The sequence below is a fragment of the Zingiber officinale genome, chromosome 8A, assembly GCF_018446385.1.
Source record: "Zingiber officinale cultivar Zhangliang chromosome 8A, Zo_v1.1, whole genome shotgun sequence".
Taxonomy (NCBI): Eukaryota; Viridiplantae; Streptophyta; class Magnoliopsida; order Zingiberales; family Zingiberaceae; genus Zingiber; species Zingiber officinale.
The window spans coordinates 124912639-124933682 of record NC_056000.1 but is presented as its reverse complement, the minus strand read 5'-3'; the positions used below and the strand labels follow the sequence as shown (position 1 = coordinate 124933682).

The window sequence follows — 21044 nt, the reverse complement described above, 5'->3', positions numbered from 1 at the left end:
GTCATTTCGAACGACTCAATGTCTTTAAATGGGTCCAGATTTATATTTTTTAATAGCATTAACATTAAAAACTAATATTTAAATGTTAATTCGAGTCAAGTCAAACCTAATCAATCAAATCAAAATGGTACTCTCCAGCAACGACGAGAATAAGCTTCACGACACGACTCCAAGTCAATGCAATTTCATTTCGTTTCGTTTCATTTCGAGAAAGGTAAATTAGCTAAGATAAGGTTTGAAACTGATATACGAAGTTTTGAATAGTTGTAGAATGGGTATGATTTGTTAGTCCTTCGTGTTTCTATCAATTCATCCCTAAATTAATAGTGAGATTGTCTCTAAATTAAAAAAGAAGAGATAAATTCTAGTTTTGACCCATAATTTAATATGGTAATATTAATCATTGCACTATAAAAAAAACTATAATTATAGAATGAAGTAGGGGTTCATTGTTAGTTTACTGATTTAATTCTTTATAAATAATTATAAAATTGACAGTTTGATGTAGGCTAGATCTTCTAGATCATTTTTGTAATTCAGAAAATACTCCCTTTGCATATATTAATAGGGATAAATGATTTTCATCTATTTTATAAATAGAGATTATTTACTTCATTAATATATGTAAAGAGAACATCTTCTAGATCGCTTTTCCTCTGGACCACAAGGATCTCCTCTCCTGTGCGGTGTTACGGTCATTACAATCTCGTGATGCTATTATATTGTGATCTAATCCGTCCAATCAACGAGAAAACATAGGGATATGAAAATCTCGAGACATTAACTCTTAGGCGTCTGGGGTCGAACTAATTACGGAATGTAATTGATATGTGAAAATGCGGTGTCAATTCATTTCGATAGCTCGGAATAGAAATGTCGACATGCCTGGCCACACCATGGCGACACCTTCTGTTTCACCTTCGCCCGTCCCCGGTCGCCCTCCGAACCGGCCGGTTCGCCGTTGCCCGCCCCCTCCATAAATTGCCCAATCTCGCTTCTTGCCGCTCTCACGTGGGTCGCCTCCCCCGCTCCCGTTCGACGAGTCTGAATCGCTCTGTCTCTGCTGCCGCCTTTGACTCCAAGATGGGCTCCCTCTCCCCGGCCGCCTCCGAGGCCCTCCAGCCGCTCCATTATCCTACGGCACGCCGCGACGAGTCCGTCGTCGACGACTACCACGGCGTCCGCGTCGCCGACCCCTACCGATGGTGATTTATCCGGAATCCGTTTGGCTTGAAAACCAAATCTAAGATCGGATCTTAAGATCAGCAGTGTGCTATTTTGTTGACCTTTTTTTTTGTGCGTGTGTGTGCGGGCACAGGTTGGAGGATCCCGACGCCGAGGAGGTCAAGGAATTCGTGGAGAAGCAGGTGACGCTGACGGAGTCGGTGCTGGCGAAGTGCGAGGAGAGGGAAAAGTTGCGGCAGAAGATCACGACGTTGTTTGATCATCCCCGCTATGATACGCCGTACAAGCGCGGTGGAAAATACTTCTACTATCATAATACGGGCCTCCAGGCTCAGAGCGTTCTCTACGTCCAGGTGATTATCTTTTGGATTAATTAGTAAATCTATCACAACGTTTGAATGATTATTTTTTTCCATACTATATCACAACGTTTAAAGTCTTTCGAATCTATAAGAACATTTAAGTTATAGTGTCAAATTTATCTCCTTTTTTTTTCCCTTTCCTTCTAGTTTGCTAGTTGTTCGATTGATAACGTGGTGGTTTGTACCAACTGAAGAATTATAATTTTTTTTAAAAAAAATCAAAACTATTTAGTCACTCATTTGGGATTCATTTGGATTTCTGTGAGTGTACTTTTGGGGAGGATTCAATCTTAGGTTTGTAAACAAGTCAAGCCGAGTCAAGTTTTTGGGTGTTCAAACTTGTTTGATAAAGTAACCGAGCCGAGCCAAGCCTAAAATGAACCAAAGTTTTGAAATGATTGTTCAAGCTTGACTTGATTTATTTCTGATGAGCTTGAGTTTGGTTTGAGCTTGATTTGAGTTTGGTTTGAGCTTGACTTGAGTTTGGTTCGTTTAGATGTTATCAAAGTTTTAATTCAAGTTTGGCTTGAGCTTGCTTCGTTTAGATGTTATTGAGCTCTCAATTCAAACTTGTTTCATTGTTGGAAACTTTTGCTTGTTTGATTGGTTATTGAGCTTGAAATTCAAACTTGTTTCATTGTTGGAAACTTTTGCTTGTTTGATTGGTTATTGAGCTTGAAATTTAAACTTGTTTGTTTATTTTAAAAGTTTTTTTGTTTATTTAACATATTTATAAGAGTTTTATTAATGAACATGGTTTACGAACATTATTCATGAATGTTGTTCACGAATCTTAATGAGCCGATAACATATGTGTTCAAGGTTGTTTGTTTAATTTAACGAGTTGTTCAAGCTTGTTTATTTAATCGATCTTGTGTGTATTGAATGAACAAAAACCAGCTTTTACCAAGCCGCACATCAAGCTTATTCAGTAGTCCTATTCAATCTTAATGATTTTAGAATCCTTTGTTTTCTCGCAGAAAGATTTGGATGGAGAGGCAGAGGTTCTATTGGATCCCAACAAACTTAGTGAGGATGGAACTGTGGCTCTCTCAATGGCTTCTATTAGCAAGGATGGGAAGTATTTGGCTTACGGACTTAGTGCAAGCGGAAGCGATTGGGTTACAATCAAGGTGATGAGAGTTGATGATAAGGAAGCAGAACCAGATACCATATCATGGGTATGATTCTATTCTTCCTAGCACATTCCAAAATTCTAGTTTAAGCATTGAGTGAACATTGCTTTCTTTGATTTCAGGTAAAGTTCTCATCAGTCAGTTGGACCCATGATGGAAATGGTTTCTTCTATGGTCGCTATCCAGCTCCCAAGTATGACCCTGTTACCATTTTTTTATTATGATTTAGTGAAGAAACTTCAATGGTGATTGCTATTGTCCATTATAATTTGTATATATTGCTGATAATTCATAGACAAGGGACTGAACTGGATGCGGGGACGGAGACAAATATCAACTTGAATCATGAGCTTTACTATCATTTCTTGGGCACAGATCAGTCAGAGGATATCTTATGCTGGAGAGATCCGGAGCATCCAAAGTATACTTTTAGTGGTTCTGTGACTAATGATGGCAAGGTAATGTGTTGCTTTTTTATTATCTATTATAAGTTCATCATCTGACTTGTGAAATTTACTTGTTAAGTTACTATTGATGAACTAAGCCAAAGAGCTTATGCTAACAACCACAATGCTTCTTGCCATGAAAGCCAATATCAAATATGTGCAGCAACACCATGAACATAAATCGTAACCATAGTTCAATGATGGGATATATGAGCTGCAAGCTTGACCTCAACTAGTTGAACGCAGTTTGTTTGTTTTTGTTTGTGGTTACGAGATGCTGATTTACCCACATAGCATAGCAGCTCTTCTATAAGTTGTCCTTTTGCTCCTTATGTAAAGATGCTACATTATTATGACTGGATTGACATTCAATTTTGTTCTGTAACGGTATTTTGACTTTGAACTTTGTTTTTCTTATTTTCTACAGTATGTCCTTCTACAAATCGATGAAGGTTGTGATCCTGTGAATAAGTTATATTACTGTGACCTGCAGTCACTTTCTTCTGGGCTTGAAGGCTTTAAAGGAAGTAATGAAATGCTTCCTTTTATTAAACTCATTGACAACTTTGAAGCAAGTTATGCGGCTGTGGCAAATGATGGCAGTGAATTTACCTTTTTGACAAACAAAGGAGCTCCAAGATATAAGCTAGTAAGGGTCGACATCAAGAAGCCAGAACTCTGGACTGACATTATACCAGAACATGAAAAAGATGTGCTGGAATCAGCTGTCGCTGTGAATGGTAACCAGATAGTGGTATGCTATCTGAGTGATGTTAAGCATGTTTTGCAAATTAGGGATTTGGTAACAGGAGAATTGCTACATGCTTTACCATTAGATGTTGGTAGTGTCTCTGGGATTTCTGGTAGGCGTGAAGACACCACAATATTTATTGGCTTCACTAGCTTCCTTACACCTGGAATTATTTACAAGTGTGATTTAGCGCCAGAAGTTCCAGAAATGAAGATATTTCGCGAAATTTCTGTTGCTGGGTTTGATCGCACTGAGTTTGAGGTTAAACAAGTAAGTCATTTCTTGTCTTTTAGTCTACATATTGTGGATCTACTAAGGAAGGATTAAGACATATTTGGTTGTGATGATTAGCTGTATAGGTCATTATCCAGTAAATAAACTGCTTTGGATATATCTATGTGGGAGTGGTTTTAGTCGACCCATAAATTGGGACTCCTGGCTTGTTGTTTGTTTGCTACCATTTTTTTATCTTCTTTCAACAAGTTATATTCTCAAAATGGCTCAGGAACAAGGAAACTCTTGTCCTTAATGAGCTTGAAGAACTATGCTGTGATGTTGATTGATCAAGTTGAACTTATTTTATTCCATTTTCTTAGGTTTTCTCTTCTAGCAAGGATGGGACCAAGATACCCATGTTTGTTGTGTCAAAGAAGAATACCCGACTTGATGGATCAAATCCAGTTCTACTATATGGCTATGGAGGCTTCAACATCAGCATTACACCTTCATTTAGTGTGTCTCGTCTTGTTCTTGCAAGAAACTTAGGTTGTGTCATATGCATAGCCAATATTCGTGGTGGAGGAGAATATGGAGAAGAATGGCATAAGGCAGGATCACTTTCTAAGAAACAAAATTGCTTTGATGATTTTATTTCTGCTGCTGAGTTCCTTGTTTCAAATGGTTATACAAACCCAAGACGACTATGTATTGAGGGTGGAAGCAATGGTGGGCTCCTTGTTGCAGCTTGCATGAATCAGGTAAAATCAACTTATGATCAACTCGTTCACATTAGTTTCCTATATGCCAGTACTATTTAATCTTTTTAATCTCCTTTGAAACTTTCAGCATTTGTTTAGTTTATTATCTATTAACAAAGTTCCAATGGCAGCGTCCAGATCTTTTTGGGTGTGTTCTTGGTCATGTTGGCGTTATGGACATGCTTCGATTCCATAAGTTCACTATTGGTCAATCCAATTCTCTATAACCTTTTGGTAGTATATTGGTACTTAGTTTTCTCTACTGAGATTTTTATTTTATTGATATTCAGGTCATGCCTGGACTTCTGATTATGGTTGTTCAGACAATGAGGAGGAATTCAATTGGCTAATTAAGTATGGAAAACCTCTTTTTTCTTTCAGTATAATTGATAATTGTAGGATTATTTGTATTCAATTATCTAAATTCTAAGCAAATTAGTTTGACTAGGCAAAAATACAAGTTAAATGCTGTGTCTTGTTTAAATCTTAGTCATTTCAACTATTCTAGCTAGGACTTCAAAAATACAAGACATTTGGCACCAACTAGGATTGATATTGGTTCGTGTCACTAGTCCTTTCTTGCGATGTTAAATTGGTTATTGCTAGCAGAGTACCAGTCCATGTTGGAAGAGTATGGGTCTGCGTGTCAACCAATATTAATCCTCTTGTTCTGCTGCTTTCATTGCTGCTTCTCGCATTGACAGACTGTTTCTTTAAATATTACCTTAGTGCACTAAGACTAAATGGCCATACACAATTTGGTTCTTGATTTTTGTTTTGAAGTACATGCCTTGGGTATGCATAGAGACATATCTTGATCTTTTATTCAGTGCTGTGTTTCTTTGTTTGAGATGTTTCATTTTCTATATTTGAATACATGCAAATGCTTGTTGTCAGATACTCACCACTTCATAATGTAACAAGACCATGGGAAAAGAGCTCTGGTATGCTTTGTCAGTACCCATCAACCATGCTTTTGACAGCTGATCACGATGATCGTGTTGTGCCTTTGCACTCATTGAAACTATTAGCAGTGAGTTCCTCTTTTTTGTCAAATCCATGTTGTTGGAATTTTAAAGCCTTTGCTTATGATTTTAATATTTTTTGTTTTATTCAATGTCCTTAATGGTCTCTTTTTAATGTCCAGCTCTATGCACATATACAAGAGAGCAATGAATAATAGGAGTATTATCCTAATGTTAACTTATTCTAAACATGATTCATCTTTTAATTCATAATGGTATTTTTAGTAACTAAAAGGAACATGGTTTGGTATTGTTGTATTCTCACATATATATTCTTGTATAGATCTAATAGTCTTCTTTCATCTGCAAATAAATTTTCACCGTACAGTTGTCCTGGATTCTTGTTGTGTCAACCATAATTATATTTCTATTAAAAAAATTTGTCCTAGAGGAAACTCGGTGGAACTTATGCATGTTACATCTAATAACTTGCTAACAAATATAACATGAGACTTCATTATCTGGTTATGGAAGAGCGAGTTAAATATTTTTGCATTGGCTACTAATAAGGTACATTGATTTAGCTTTAAGATACAAAAATGCTTACAATAATGTTGTTTTTTATGTGATAATTATTGTAACCATGGCTTGCTTGGCTTGTCTCCTTTAAATTCTGAAGTTGGAAACTATAAAATATATTTGACCCCTCAATCACATGTTGATATGCCACCACAATTGTAGAGTCTGTTAAACTCATCATGTGAGGCAGCTTTTGATGAGGTTGATCGATAGGCAAGATAAGTAGTCTCCAATCAAGTTTTTGAAAATTATTTGATATATTTGAACTGGAGGATCGCCGAGGAGGAGAGGCTCAGTTCTACTATACCAGATTTGTTTGACTGACTTAAATCATATTTGCTTAAGTTAAAAGCAAAACCATGTTACAATAAGATGAGCATTTGATTTATTATGGTTCTTCAAGACGAGCAATTTATATTCAATAAATCTTTAGAATTTTATGATTTTCTTTTTTTTTACATTAACAGACGTTGCAGTACATCTTGTATACAAGTGTTGAAAACAGTTCACAGACCAACCCAATAATTGGTCGCATTGAATGCAAGGCAGGACATGGAGCTGGTCGGCCTACCCAGAAAATGGTTTGTTCTTCTACTCAACTGCAGCATTTGTTCAACCTACTATGTTCTAATGTGTTTGTGTGAAATTACGATAGATCGACGAAGCTGCGGATCGTTATAGCTTTATGGCAAAAGTCTTAGGCATCTCATGGATTGAGTAATACTAGTAACCGTCGAGCCCATTCGCGGACACAGATTATCGATTAGAATTGATGCTGAAATTGGGATTGGGATTGCCAACACATGGCAATATAGAACTTGTTTCTTTCCTTCTCATATCTTAATTATGTAATCGACTGTGTACTTTATCTAATCTACATTATCAACTCAACCAACCTCTTCCGAGTTCGGTTGAAATTATCTTATTGTTATGGCGATTTCCAAAAGAACTGTATCAGATTCATTCCAAAGAATAAGATTAATGGTTACTGCTAGCACGGACTGTTTTTAGTAGATTTGGTTTAAAGTTTCAAAAACTATTAATCCATTGTCAAATTCCATTTTGCGTTGTGTTAAACTCAACTGCTTAGTTCTTCAATGTGAGTTTGTGTGGCTTGAGTTGTGCATTATATTTGCTATTACTCTGTAAGTAGTCTGTATGTTGCCAAACAATCAGCTAAAATTAGCTGAATTATTGAGTGCAAGGTAAAGGTAAATGTTCGTCAAAGCAAAAAAATTAAAAAGGTTTTCTGTTTTTTGTTTTGTTGGAATCGTCAAAAGATAATTACATATAAAATATTATTATATTAAAATATATTTTACTAATTTATTTAAAATTTATTAAAATAACTTTAATTTAATTTTATTTATTTAAATATTTTTATAACAGCTAGATATAGAATAAAAATATGTTTTAAGATAATATATAGGATGAGATTTATGATTAATAAAAAAAATATATTTTTTAGAAAAGAGGAGTGTTTTTAATTTTTGCCTTTTTTATGCTTTCTTGACAAATAAATTTGGACAAAAATCAAATCATCGTCTATCATTTGCAAAATTATGAAATAGGCGCACCTTATTTCCAATTAAAGTGCCCAGCTATCGATAGTTACTAACACAAGCAGTATCAGTGCGTCAAGGAAGGGGTCTCTGGCGATGACCCTCAGACGCTCAAATCAGTCTCCGGCGAAGCAAGAAATAAAAAGAAAGAACTATAACACAACAGTAGAAATCGAGTATTAAGTATACCTCCGTCGATACTTGGACCCTTTTTATATATATAACTCCAGAAGCATGTGTGCACATTTCCAAAGACAAACACGTATCTCAAAGCTTTCACTGAAAAAGACGTGTCAGTAAAGTATTCCTGACACAGTACCTTAACGAGCCAAGCATATCTTTGAAGTGACAGTGGAAACTTCCGTCGTACAATCTTCTGTCTGAACATGTCGCCTGTCAGCGACACTAGCTCCCAAATGGATGTCGAAAGATATTCTGTTGTGTCTGTTGCTTGGCCGAGCGGCATGGTCGCTCGGCCAGAATTCTGCTATCCCCGCGATGTTTGCTGTCACTCTGAGCGAGATAACCGCTCGGTTGAAAGTCCGCTATCGCACCGAGCGGGATAGTCGCTCAGCTGAAAGTCCACTGCTCGAGTGTCGTTCGTTGTCGGGTCGAGCGGGATAGCTGCTCAGCAGGAAGCCCGTTGTCCACAAGCTCAATTGCTGGGCTGAGCGGGATAATCACTCAGCGGATAGTTCACTATCTGCGTGCTCAGCTGATGTCGAGTCTGCTGCTATGCCGAGCGGAATAGTCGCTCGGCTCGGCTTCTGCGCATCTTTGAGTGCCGGTTTGATTACTCTCCGTGTCGAAGACGGTGGGTCGGTATTTCATCTCTGCTCACCCGTTGATCGTCTTGACTTTGACCTTCTTTGACCTCTATCATGGCAGCGAGATAGAGCCTTTCATCATCACCGCATCATCATGATTTAAAATTTAAGATATCTGAACATTATTATATCAAAATATATTTAACAACTTTTTCATAATCACTTTAAAACAATGATAGAAACATTATATAATTGCTACAACTCTAAATTAAAAATTTTAAATTCATCTTTGTAATAATTATTATATAACTTCTACATAGTGTAAATTTTAAACTTACCCTAAACATATTATAATAGCAACAAATAATTTTTTTTATGTTATAACAATTATTGTAAAACTTTTTATATATTATAATAACTATTGGATAACTTATATACGTTGTAAATATTAATCTAAATCCTAAACTCATTTTAAATCTATTATAACAACTATTAGTATCTTCTAGATATATATTGGAGCGGCCCCTAGGGGCTGGATCAGTTGGTAAGTTGGTGGTATGTTTGCAGCATGGAGCGACGGTTCCAGTGTCGCCAGTTGCAATGTGGGATAATATCCCCGTCTGCTGGCTTAAAGCCTCGAACAACCATCAACTTACCAACCCAGCATTCACCCTGATTTACCTTCCTCCTACAATACCATGGGGCAGGCGTAGGGGGCCGCTGGGTTCTGGGCGGCGGAACCCGCCTTTTGCAGCATAGATATATATTGGAGCGTCTACAAAAGTACTAATATATAAGAGATGTTTTTAGAATAAAATTACTAATGAGCATCCATTTGATTTATGTTTTTTTTCAAAAAAAAAACAATATTTCTCTTAATTTAGAAGGTCCATCTGCCTAATAATTTTTGCCTTGTTTTAATTTCAGAACCCTCCGGATCGTTCCACCCGACGGGCCAATCAATTCTTCCGACGAACCGGAATTAGATCGAGTCAGTCACCAACCGCATCTTGCTTGCTATTAGTCTCGTATTGCTTGCTGGAGGGAGGAGAGAGGGCGTGCTGTCAATTTTTGCCTCTCTGCTGCGCGTTGTCCGAAACGACGGCGGTCTTTTCTTCCCGTCCGACGCCACGCGACGATTCTCGCTTGACTACGGAGGCAGCGTGTGAGGCGAGGAAAGGAAGCGGGACCGATTGAAGCAAGCGTACGCCGATCGCGTCGCATCCCCTCAGATCCATCAGCACCGCAGCTCTTCCTGGTGCGGATCTTGCTTTCTCCTGCTTTTGTTCCTAGTTCCTGGACCCTCGACCGGCGATCGATTTTCCTAACTCTCCCAGCTTGTTCCTTTTCGTGTCGTTGCGTATGCAGTCATCCTGTTTGCTTTGCTGCGGTCGATTGTTCTTAAGCTCTGATTTTGTGTGGCACGCCTTCGTATGGTAAAGATTGTTTCTTTCCTGTTTTCGAATTAGTTATTTTAGGTTATCTTTTTCAGGCTTGTATTATGGCTGCTGGAGCTCGCTTATCTTGTGGCTTAGCAGTGGAAACTTTTGGACTTTGTTTGTCAGTAGACCATTTAGTTTTGCTCGCACAGAAACTTTTTTTGTTTGGGTGGTCTGGTTATTGTTCGTATTGCTCTAATAATCGATTCCCTTGCTTGCAGTTTAGTGTTATGTTGTTAGGCAGTAGGGCACCAGGAGTTAGATCAAGTCAACTCTTCTTAAGCCTTTTAGTTATTAGATCTTCATGATTAGTGTGACTGATGGACCAAACTCGTATCTTCCTCTCACCCTCTACAGCATGCTTGATAGGCCAACTCAGATGGATAAGTGCAGGGTTCGCCTTGTACTGTTTCGAGCTTCAGCTTGGGGTGGTGTCAAAAGATTGCTAAATTTATAGAAAAGATTGATTCTAAATTACTGTTATTGCCATAACCATAATGAGAACGTTGTTGCAGGTTTTATGTGGTGCTGAGGAGTGAGGATAAGTGCCTTGAATTGCTCCTAGCTAAAAATTCATTTAGAATAATCCTTGTTCTTATACAAGATTGATCGTGAATCTTATGCTTTAGCTGTTTTGTTGTTGTTGAGTGATATTCTATTTGTTTTCCTGTCCAATTCGTTCCCTGTGTTTTATGTTTTATTAAGTAGCTTTAAGCTTAAGCGGAATAGCTTAATATGCTTCTTTTAAATGTAAAGTACTAGTTGAAAGGTGAGCTGATCCACATTTTTTTAATTTTTAATTTTTCTTTAATTCTGTTTGCAGAGCATCTGTTGTTTTGAGGAGTGCTAAGCTTTTCACAAAAGAATATTTCTTAGGACCCAGTCTGGAAAGAAGTTGTTTTGTGTTGATCAAGTGTGATATCATTGGCAGCTTGTGCATTTAACTATTTTTTATGGTTTTCTATTCTTGGAAATTCCCTTCATAATATGGGTCAATAGAGAGAGTTATATCTACAAGTTTTAGAATGATCTGACAAGCTTTGAATATCTCAAAATTCTGATGGATGCTAGAAAAGTCGATGGCTCCGCTAATCAAAGGTCTACACAATTTCTACCAAGTTCAAGTAACGCTAATGTTAGACCACCAGAGGCTAGTGCATCAAGTGGTGTACTGCCTGTTCTGAATTTCTCAATCCAGACAGGTGAAGAATTTGCTCTTGAATTTATGCGAGATCGTGCATTTTTCAAGAAGCCCACAGTTCAAAGCGCATCTGGGAATCAAGATGTAGTCAGTAGCTACACGGACACGATGGGTGTGACAATACCACATACAGGGTCTGAAAGTGTAGCAGATGTCTCAATGAATGTGATTAGTGATAATCAGCTGATGAAAGGAACAGAGAAGAACAACTTATCTGAAACCGATAATAAAGGTCATTATGCATCAGCACGGTCCATGCCACGAGTATCATCTGGTCATGGAAGTGGTCAAACAGTTGCTCCTGGGTATACCTCATCAGAATCTTCTGATTTCTCGACAAAAGGGATGAAGTATCTCTGCAGTTTTGGTGGTAAGATTTTACCTCGTCCCAGTGATGGAAGACTGAGATATGTTGGAGGTGACACCCGTATTATAAGCATAAAAAGGGGTATTTCATGGAATGAACTCATGCAAAAGACAATGACAATATATAATAGACCTCATACTATCAAGTACCAACTACCTGGAGAAGAACTGGATGCCTTGATATCAGTATCTTGTAATGAAGATTTGCAGAATATGGTGGAGGAATACACCTTTCTTGAAGGTGGTGAAGGATCACAAAAACTCAGGATGTTTCTATTTACATCAGATGATACAGATGATGTGCACTTCAGTTCAGGTAGCAGAGAGGGAGATTCTGATGTTCAGTTCATTGCTGCAGTCAATGGGATGGATTTTGGATCACGAAATTCTTCATATCAGCATGGCATGGCAAGCACGTCAGCAAGTGACTTGGACCAGCTGTTCAATCTTAATGTTGAGGCTGAAAGAGCTAATGCTGACACAAGCAGAATGCAGTCAATTGGGTTTGATACTGCTCATGCAGTTTCTTCTAGAAATTTTTTTCCATCTGGGGAGGCAAAATCATCTAGTGATTACAATAGACATTCACAGAACTTTGAGGACCATATATTCCACTATGTTGAAGGTGAACGCTATGCTTACCACATCAACCCTTATGATCGATATGAAAATGCAAATAGCACAATTTCTATTCCTCTACCTGTTCCATCTGATTATGGATCTAACTATACTGCCAGTGTTTCTGTTCAGCCAGGTCAATCATTTTATCAGGGTACAATGCAAAGCCCATATAGTGCTATGAGTTCATTTGATGCAGATACCTTACTAAAGAATGAGAAACTTGCATCCATTGGTTTCTCTCAAAAAAAAGTAGAAAGTGGGCGTATCAATCCCCACAGCACAGAACCTGCTGTAAACTCTCAGCAACTTGATGCTCCATTGCACTCGGATGTTCGAAAGATTGTTTCTGCAGCTGAAATTTTGACATCAGTGCAACCTGCACAAAACAAGGGGAAATCAGTGGAAACTGTTCCAGTCTTGTCATCTCCCAATACTGTGAATGATGGACAAGGTGCCAAGATGAATGAAGATGAACTGTGTTCTAGTGGAGCTCTAACATCTGGTTTCTCTGACTATGAGGTTGATACAACTGATGTAAGCTGCACAGATCCACCTTCTCGTCCTTTTCGAGTATATCAATCTGAGAGGCTTCCTAGAGAACAGAAGAAGTTTCTAAATCGATTATCTAAATCTGATGACAATATTAATTCCCATTTTATGATAAATCAGCCATGCTCTATCACTACTCAAGAATCTATTGCTGAATCTGCTGACCCTCTTCTTGAGGGGGAATTGAGCTCACAGGCAGAGAATTCTATGTCATCTGGAAAGCCACAACACCTTGGCAATGCTACTGTAGAAGAGTTTTTACATTTTGAGAAGCATAAGAAAGGGGAAAATACAATCAATCAAGACAATATATTTGAACCAGTTACGATTCAAAAAGAGCCAGAAACAGTAAATTATTCATCACAGCCTATGAATTCTTTGATTACTAACAAATGGCATGACCAAAATGAAGCTGTAGCAAGTACAGTTCTGGTAGCACCCCATCAAGCAAATGCCATCAGTGATCTAAAGGGTTTTAAACAAGTGACAAAGATGCAAAAATCCCAATCCCAACATGTGCCTTCAAAGTCTGAATATGAGAAACCTAATGTCATTGAAGATACGATTGTGCAGGAGTCCAAATTGAGCAGATACAAGGAGAAGACAATAGATGGTGAAGCTGTGATGGCTAAAATCAATAGTCAAGATCAAGATACTGATGGACATTACAGTAGGGCACAGGAGGATCCTTCTGTCCTACCTGATATTCAACAGGAAGAAATATCCAACAATTCATATAATAGTAATCTTGTTGATCATAAACCTGCTTTTAGTTGGGTGGAGAGTGCTGGTGGAGCTGTGTTTCAGAAGGATATGTCTGTTCCCACTGCAGATCGCAGTGACATTCTAATTGACATAAATGATCGGTTCCCTCCTAATCTGCTCAATGATATCTTCAATAAGGCCAGAATTGCTGGTGACTTGTCAAGTATAACCAACCTTCGTAAAGATGATACTGGATTTAGTGTGAACATGCAAAATCATGAGCCTAAAAATTGGTCTTTCTTCAGGAATCTGGCCCAAGATGAGTTTAAACACAAGGAATTTTCTCTTATTGATCAAGACCATGTTGATTACTCATCTTTGCTTGCTGGCGTGGAAGGAGGGATCTCTATACCACCATACCAGTTGACACCTCTGGGGAATGAGAAAGTTGATTTTGGTGACAGTGATTTCCCTGAGGAAATGGAAGAAACATCTGTTGCTAAATCAAATATTTTGCAGCCAGGTTATGTTCCATCACAAATCCCTCATCACATTGGAAAGGATAAGGAACAACTACAAGCTTCGCATGCAGAAAATGAGGTATGTTGTTCTCTGCACCATTATAGACATGCTTTCTACTATTTTGTAATTGTTACCATGGTAATACTTTCTTTTTGGACTAGGAATCCAAATTTGAAGGTGGTGAGGTTGTTGAGACCGTTGTTGATACTTTTATGCAAGATGTGGATCTTAGCAATGTACAGGTAAGACATATGATACATGGTAATCAGGAGCTGTAATTTATCAAATTCTGGTAAATATCTAGGTAGGAAATATTTTTATCTGATGTGCATTAGTTATAAAGAGTAGGGAATGGTCTTTTCTACCATGTTTATTGTCTACTATAGCATGTGAAGCCAAATCCTTGACTGATCACCTTGTAATTTTTAAGGCAAGTGTTCCTATATTGCAGGTTGCATTCTTCACATTCAGTTCCTATATGTTTTAATATCTGTGGAAAGACCTTAAACACTTGAAAATAACTTCTTTTCACTAACCATCAGGTATATAGAAGCCAGATGGTTCTCTTTTCCCTGTCTCATGTTCTGCATGTAGTCAGACTTGAACCTGTATTTGTTTTTGATAATTTGTTCAGTCCTGATTTTTATATATGTGTCCAATTCTAAATGTTATGCATTCACAGATTATAACGAATGAAGATCTTGAAGAACTGCGTGAACTGGGTTCTGGCACTTATGGTACTGTATATCATGGAAAATGGAGGGGCACTGATGTGGCTATTAAACGAATAAAAAAGAGCTGTTTTGCTGGTAGATCATCTGAGCAGGAGAGACTAGTAAGTATCATCTATCTTTTGTTTTTTTGCAGTTGTTTCTTGAATTACATAATTCATGATCGGAAGAGTGATCCAACCAGTTTTAAGAGTTTTTACGTGCTCGACACCTAGTTAGTGGTAAATCAAGAGAAATCTTTGGTAGTAGTAACATTTAACTGCTTTTAGACCATAGAGTTTTGGCGGGAAGCTGAGATCCTTTCTCAGCTCCATCATCCAAATGTGGTGGCTTTTTATGGAGTTGTTAAAGATGGACCAGGTGGTACCTTAGCAACTGTGACAGAATTTATGGTGAATGGTTCTTTACGACATGTTTTACTACGCAAGGACAAGTAAATCTTTGCTCTTCCATTCTTTGTGAATCCTTCATCGTCCATGTTTGAATTCATTTTTTATTTTTCTGTATAGTGATTTTAATTACATATATTAACAGATATCTTGATCGCCGCAAGAGGCTTATCATTGCAATGGATGCTGCTTTTGGAATGGAGTATTTGCATTCTAAGAATATAGTGCACTTTGATCTGAAATGTGATAATTTACTTGTTAACCTTAAAGATCAGTCACGCCCGATTTGCAAGGTATTGTTTTCGTAGCTTAATTGCAATTACCATCTGCACCTAGGTTAAGTTGACTTTTTTCCCCAGGTTCATTATGGAACAAAATTTTCAGGAATGAAATGATCTTAGTTGTTTTCCTACTAGACTAGTGAACTCATTGTGGATGTTTCTAGGTTGGTGACTTTGGTTTGTCAAAAATAAAACGAAATACTCTTGTTTCTGGTGGTGTTAGAGGAACACTACCATGGATGGCACCAGAATTATTGAATGGAAGCAGCAACAAAGTGTCAGAAAAGGTAATTTTTACTATATTTCAGTGATTTCATTTCCAGCTTCATTTAAAACTGGGCCATTTTCCATCTACTTTTCCTTTTTTTCCCAAGAAAGTGTAAAGCCTTTGGTTTTCTGTACATCAACAAGTCCTCAGTCACATTTTGAGTTTTAGTGTTCTTAGTGCTGCTTTCCTTGATATGCATATCTAGTCTCCAACATTTTTTGAGTACTGGTGATTCTGCAGGTGGATGTGTTTTCATTTGGCATTGTTATGTGGGAAATTCTCACAGGAGAAGAGCCTTATGCCAACATGCATTATGGTGCAATTATAGGTATGCTTTAATTTGAAAAGTATATCGAATAGATGAACTAAGATGTGTTTGCTAGGCATATTGTAAGTTAAGTTAAGCATAACTGACTATCAAGAATTTTGAAGATCTTGCCCAACTCATTGGCAACATGGACCAATTTTAAGCTACTTTGATTATATGAAAATTCTTTCTTTAGCTCCTCTTAAAGTGACTTTTAAAATTACTTTTATTGCTTGGGAAGGGAATAATTACAATCCAACTGTTAATAACCTGTAAAATGTACTTCCTGATTTTTTTTAAGAATTGCATTAGGAGAGGGACCTTAGAGAAACACAACCTAAGCCATCTGTCAAGCAACTAAGCAGGTCTCTACCCTACCAACACAGTTAACTAGCTAACCTCCCTTGATTTCCTCTTCATCAGTGCTACTACTGGCTCATCTTCTCCCCTATGCCCATTATGCCAATCCCTATTTAATTTGCCTCCCCTGTCTCTCTCCATATCCCTCCTCTCCCATTTCTGCGCTACCTTTTTCTCCCATAATTTTTTTTTCTTGGGAGGACTTAAAGACTTTTAATCTAAATCCCCTCTACCTTGTTCATCCAATCTGAATCAGGATAACTAGGTACATCTATATTCTTCTCAGTTTGAGGCAGAAAGTAGGTTTAACTGTTTATGGAAGTCCAGGCTGAAAGACATTCTTCTCCCAATTCTTCATTTTTTATGCTATTGACACATGGTAATTAATCTACTCGATGAAACATTTGGTGTTCTAGTGAGTCGGTGATAACCCCCTAATGTTCTTGTTCCATGGAGAGTTTTTTATTTACTTTGGATGCAAAAACTACTATATCCCTCTCCATTCCCTTAAAGCATGCATCTACCATTGCGTTCATACCAGCATAATCATACATTCAGAAACCAGTTCTCACAAATATCAAGTAAGCATAAATGATTTCATGCACAAGTGGAAAAAGTGCTTGATCACCTATTGGTAAAATATTTGCAGGAGGTATTGTGAATAATACATTGAGGCCTCCAGTGCCAGCCACTTGTGATCCGGAGTGGAGAAAGCTTATGGAGCAGTGCTGGTCTCCTGATCCTGCACAAAGGCCATCCTTCACCCAGATTACTAGTAGCTTGCGATCAATGTCAACAGCCACTCAACCAAAATTAGTCAAATGATAATATGACGCGACTATCGCCTATTTATCGTTAGTGTTTTACGGGCTCTGAAGAGGTTTCATGGGCATTGTTTGTAAATATTCACATATTATATGTTGCTTCACTTGAGATACCATAGGATTTCATCTGAGATGTATGATTTTCAAGCTTATTAGCTACGTCATCATAAAATTATTCTGCTCGCGGCAATCTAGCATGTCTGTTTTAATGAGTTTTGGTTTGTTCATATCCACAAGGAAACCAATCCTGAGAAAAGATTAATAGCATACTCTACTTTCACGGAGGTACACGTTCCTCATCCCGTCGAGCCTTTTTTTTTTAAGATCGAATAAGATTTTGGGATAACTTTGCCAGATCAGTTTTATTCAGTTTACAAAAAATATAAGAGATAAAATATACACCAACATAGAGTACAACCACGATATTTCAGATTCGAAATAGCAATCATCATAAGCTCGCAAACCAGTCATCTATCACTACGCTGCAAGGTGCGTGTTGATGGTAAGTACACAGCATGAAGCGACCACTGATGGTAATGGTTAACGACGCAGCTCTCTCAATGCCTAGCGAGCACCTTCTTAGGCAACTTCTCCACAGGAGTTGTTTTGAGCAGGAAGAGCCTTGCAGCGCGCTCCTTCAAGGTACCACCGCATTTGAGACCATACCTCTGCAACAATGCTTTGAGCCGTTCCATTCCAAGTAGCTGCGAATGTGGAAAAGGCAACTAATTAGGCACATTTCCAAGCCCGATACAACAACCAAGTATGATACAACAACCAAGTATTATCCGACTAGATGCTTTTGGCAGTTCTAAGTCAGATGAAGACGTAAAATCAAACAACTAACCAAGAGAAGAATAGATAATCAGACGAATCATTTGGACGACAATCAGTCATACGAGAAAATGGGGGGTAGACACCAAGGCTATGGACAAGAAATCAACAAAGGATATATATAAATATGCTTGTGTTTTGTATAATGGGAGGTCAGAAGGCTCGGTAAGATCATCACTCAAAATGGTCATGTATCATGCAATACTATGGAGATTGATTTAGCATCACACGTGTACAAAGTGTATTTACCATATCTTGCATATGATATGCTAACCTATTGAAACAGTGTGTTCAGTGAAGATCCACATTAATATGCCGGGCAATTGGAGTGCCAACACAACTAGTTTGATTATTTCGAATATATGGGACATGCTACAGGTTGATCTGCTTTTAGGAGAAGTACAAATGTATTAAATTGATACGTCTAAATGATAAAGAAAAACACAATAATATATTAAGTACATTTAAGGTAATACATGAAACTTTTTAAACAATACTAAGATGAACTTAGATATTAATGAAAATTATAAATAGTTAAACCAAAGAACATTCTGCAGAATTGTACATATTCAAATTACATTAGTGTTTAAACTGATTATATTTTTTAACTTTTAAATATTTTCATTTTCATTGCCAATTACTATTCTATGAATTTGATTTGGCTGATTTGACCAATATTGACATATACCAATTCCAAGATCTTTGAGTATAGGTATATCAATGTTCCCAAATATACAACTGTCATGACAAATACGATCAACTTTCTATGAGGTTGTCTCTAATACCTATGCACATCCTTTGAACTATTTTCAACAAGATCAGATCTCATCTAATTCAAAAAGCATTCAATTTAAAAGGCCAGAATCATCATTGCATTGCAAGTCAAATATGTGCTAGGGCAGGCAAACATGATCCGCCACAAATGGTCACGAATTATACCATGTTTAGAGGGTTGGTATGAAGACTATAGCAATCTGACTTGAGACCAAAAATTCAAACTTTCCAGCAATTAGCATGTTATACCAATATTAGTGCTCGAAAATTCTTGATTTCAACCAACTGACCTATTAAATAGTTAAGCTATAAGAGCAAAGCATGCAAACAACGTGATTTGAATAAACCCAAAATATATTTTTCAGTGTCCCAAACTAAATAATCTAGAATGCCACCATATCTAATCAACTAGCATAATTGTGTATATGAATAACATACACCAACACAGACTATCCTTCTTTTGGAATATTAAAATTCTAACAAACATTTCAAAGATATCATGAGAGTTTTGAGAAGCATCGAGTTGAAACTTGAAAGTACTAGAGGGATTTAGTAAGCATCATGTTGAAAATATTAGAGTTCGTCAATAGAGGTAAGACATCTTACAACTACTAAAAGTCAGATATTGCTATACTAGATTTTCATATAAAAGGATAGTAAGAACTAAAAACAAGTATAAATGCTTAGTCTGATTATTTAAAATATCTGATCACCGTGATATATAATACTAGATCTGGATGAATGTACCTCCAAACTATCTGCAGAGTCATAATCATCAAAATTAAAAAATCCATCTGGAGAGGAATTGTCAGTGCTCATTTCTACTACAAGTTCAGTCCTTGTCTCCAGTGACTCAGGTTGATTCTCCTTTTCTGATTTAGCCACACTTGACTCTGTTACCACCATGGAACCAGAAACCAAATCAGCTTGAGCATCAACTTCCTCTGGTGTTCCAGTTTCAAAGTTGAAAATTTCATCTGATGTAGAATTGCTGTCTCTACTTCCAGAACCCTGTTCCATTCCCAGAGAAATCAAGGCACTGCCTGTACTAATTTCATCAACATTGCTTTTCTCAGAACCACCACCAGATGATTCTACGTCTGAATTATTAATAGAAACAGAACCAGATGGCGAGCCACCAACTTGCAGCTCGCTTTGAATCGAACAATTTCCACCATCTAACACCTCAGATTTCCGATCGCCATCATCACTATCATCGTCTTTATCTTCAAGTTCGCCATCGTCGCTCTCACTATCACTTTCATCCATCTTTTTCTTTCCCAGCCTAGGCAACCAGGTTAAGGTTAATCAAGGATTGCACAAGAAGATAGGATACTATAATATACTTTCCGGTTGTAAAATAAATTAACCAGGAAATGCCAAACAAATAAACTTACCATATCTTCAGACGCTTAGAAGAAGGTTCTGATAAAGGTAAAATTTTGCGCTTCGACTCATTGTACAATGCAAAAGATTGTCGCACCGATTCCTCAACCTCTTCCATGCACTTCTCAGCATCCGCTCTGTACTTCTCCAAGTACTTTTCCACAGCCACCGTGGAGTTCTTTTTCACCTCCTTCGCCTTCTTCTTAAGGAAATCCTCCGCGAGTTTCTCCAACCTTCGATCCTCAGCCTCGGCCTTCCACTCCTCGAGCTTCTTCTCGGCGTTCACATGGCGCAGCCGGCGACCGCTCATGTCTCTGCAAGCGTCAAAGTTGTTCGTCTTCTTTTGACCAGCCTTGGTCGCAGCGCCTCGGAGCAGGGAACCGAACCCTCCCTTGCCGCCAGGAAGACGGAGGAGGAGGGTGACGGAGGGGAAGAGACCATCACTGGAGGCTGATATGATGGTAGAGTCAGATATCTCCCGGATTCCAGAGACGACGCGAAGGTACCGAAGGGGTATTCCGGTTCTGGTTACAATATCGCGCCTTAGGGCTTCACCGGAGACGGTGGGAGACGGGATCTGGAGGCAGCGGGTTCTGCCGTCTAGAAACTTCACGAAGATTTGGTTTGTCGCCATGAATGGATCAGCTATGCAATCCGGGAACAGTAGAACCCTAATTTGAAGAGCGGTCGGACGGTGACGACGAGAAAGGCGGACTGCCCCCTTATAACACGCTAATATAACGGCCGTTACAAAACG

General features: G+C 38.0%; 3 protein-coding genes across 5 annotated transcripts; 2 read left to right on the top strand and 1 right to left on the bottom strand.

Annotated features, from left to right (window-relative positions):
- Nucleotides 1-878: 878 nt before the first annotated feature.
- On the top strand, nucleotides 879-7395 carry LOC122010119 (prolyl endopeptidase-like). The gene is made up of 12 exons (XM_042566523.1): nucleotides 879-1205; nucleotides 1319-1538; nucleotides 2528-2728; nucleotides 2806-2876; nucleotides 2979-3141; nucleotides 3557-4150; nucleotides 4477-4857; nucleotides 4989-5064; nucleotides 5148-5211; nucleotides 5755-5890; nucleotides 6869-6982; nucleotides 7057-7395. Exons 1-12 carry the CDS (start codon nucleotides 1084-1086, stop codon nucleotides 7120-7122), a joined length of 2208 nt encoding a protein of 735 aa, XP_042422457.1. The 5' UTR covers nucleotides 879-1083; the 3' UTR covers nucleotides 7123-7395.
- Nucleotides 7396-9667: 2272 nt separating this feature from the next.
- On the top strand, nucleotides 9668-17483 carry LOC122010115. Of its 3 annotated transcripts, XM_042566519.1 has the most exons (10): nucleotides 9668-9988; nucleotides 10099-10166; nucleotides 10993-14211; nucleotides 14295-14375; nucleotides 14816-14968; nucleotides 15134-15297; nucleotides 15399-15546; nucleotides 15699-15821; nucleotides 16043-16130; nucleotides 17119-17483. In XM_042566519.1, exons 3-10 carry the CDS (start codon nucleotides 11230-11232, stop codon nucleotides 17292-17294), a joined length of 3915 nt encoding a protein of 1304 aa, XP_042422453.1. In that variant the 5' UTR covers nucleotides 9668-9988; nucleotides 10099-10166; nucleotides 10993-11229; the 3' UTR covers nucleotides 17295-17483. The 3 variants fall into 3 exon arrangements, with proteins under 3 accessions (XP_042422453.1, XP_042422454.1, XP_042422452.1); XM_042566520.1 differs by lacking the exon at nucleotides 10099-10166 and having other exon boundaries at nucleotides 9715-9988; XM_042566518.1 differs by having other exon boundaries at nucleotides 9715-10166.
- A 145-nt stretch (nucleotides 17484-17628) lies between these two features.
- LOC122010118 (replication stress response regulator SDE2-like) lies at nucleotides 17629-20983 on the bottom strand. The gene is made up of 3 exons (XM_042566522.1): nucleotides 20299-20983; nucleotides 19649-20186; nucleotides 17629-17997 (listed from the first exon to the last, which is right to left on the bottom strand). Exons 1-3 carry the CDS (start codon nucleotides 20919-20921, stop codon nucleotides 17851-17853), a joined length of 1308 nt encoding a protein of 435 aa, XP_042422456.1. The 5' UTR covers nucleotides 20922-20983; the 3' UTR covers nucleotides 17629-17850.
- Nucleotides 20984-21044: the final 61 nt, after the last annotated feature.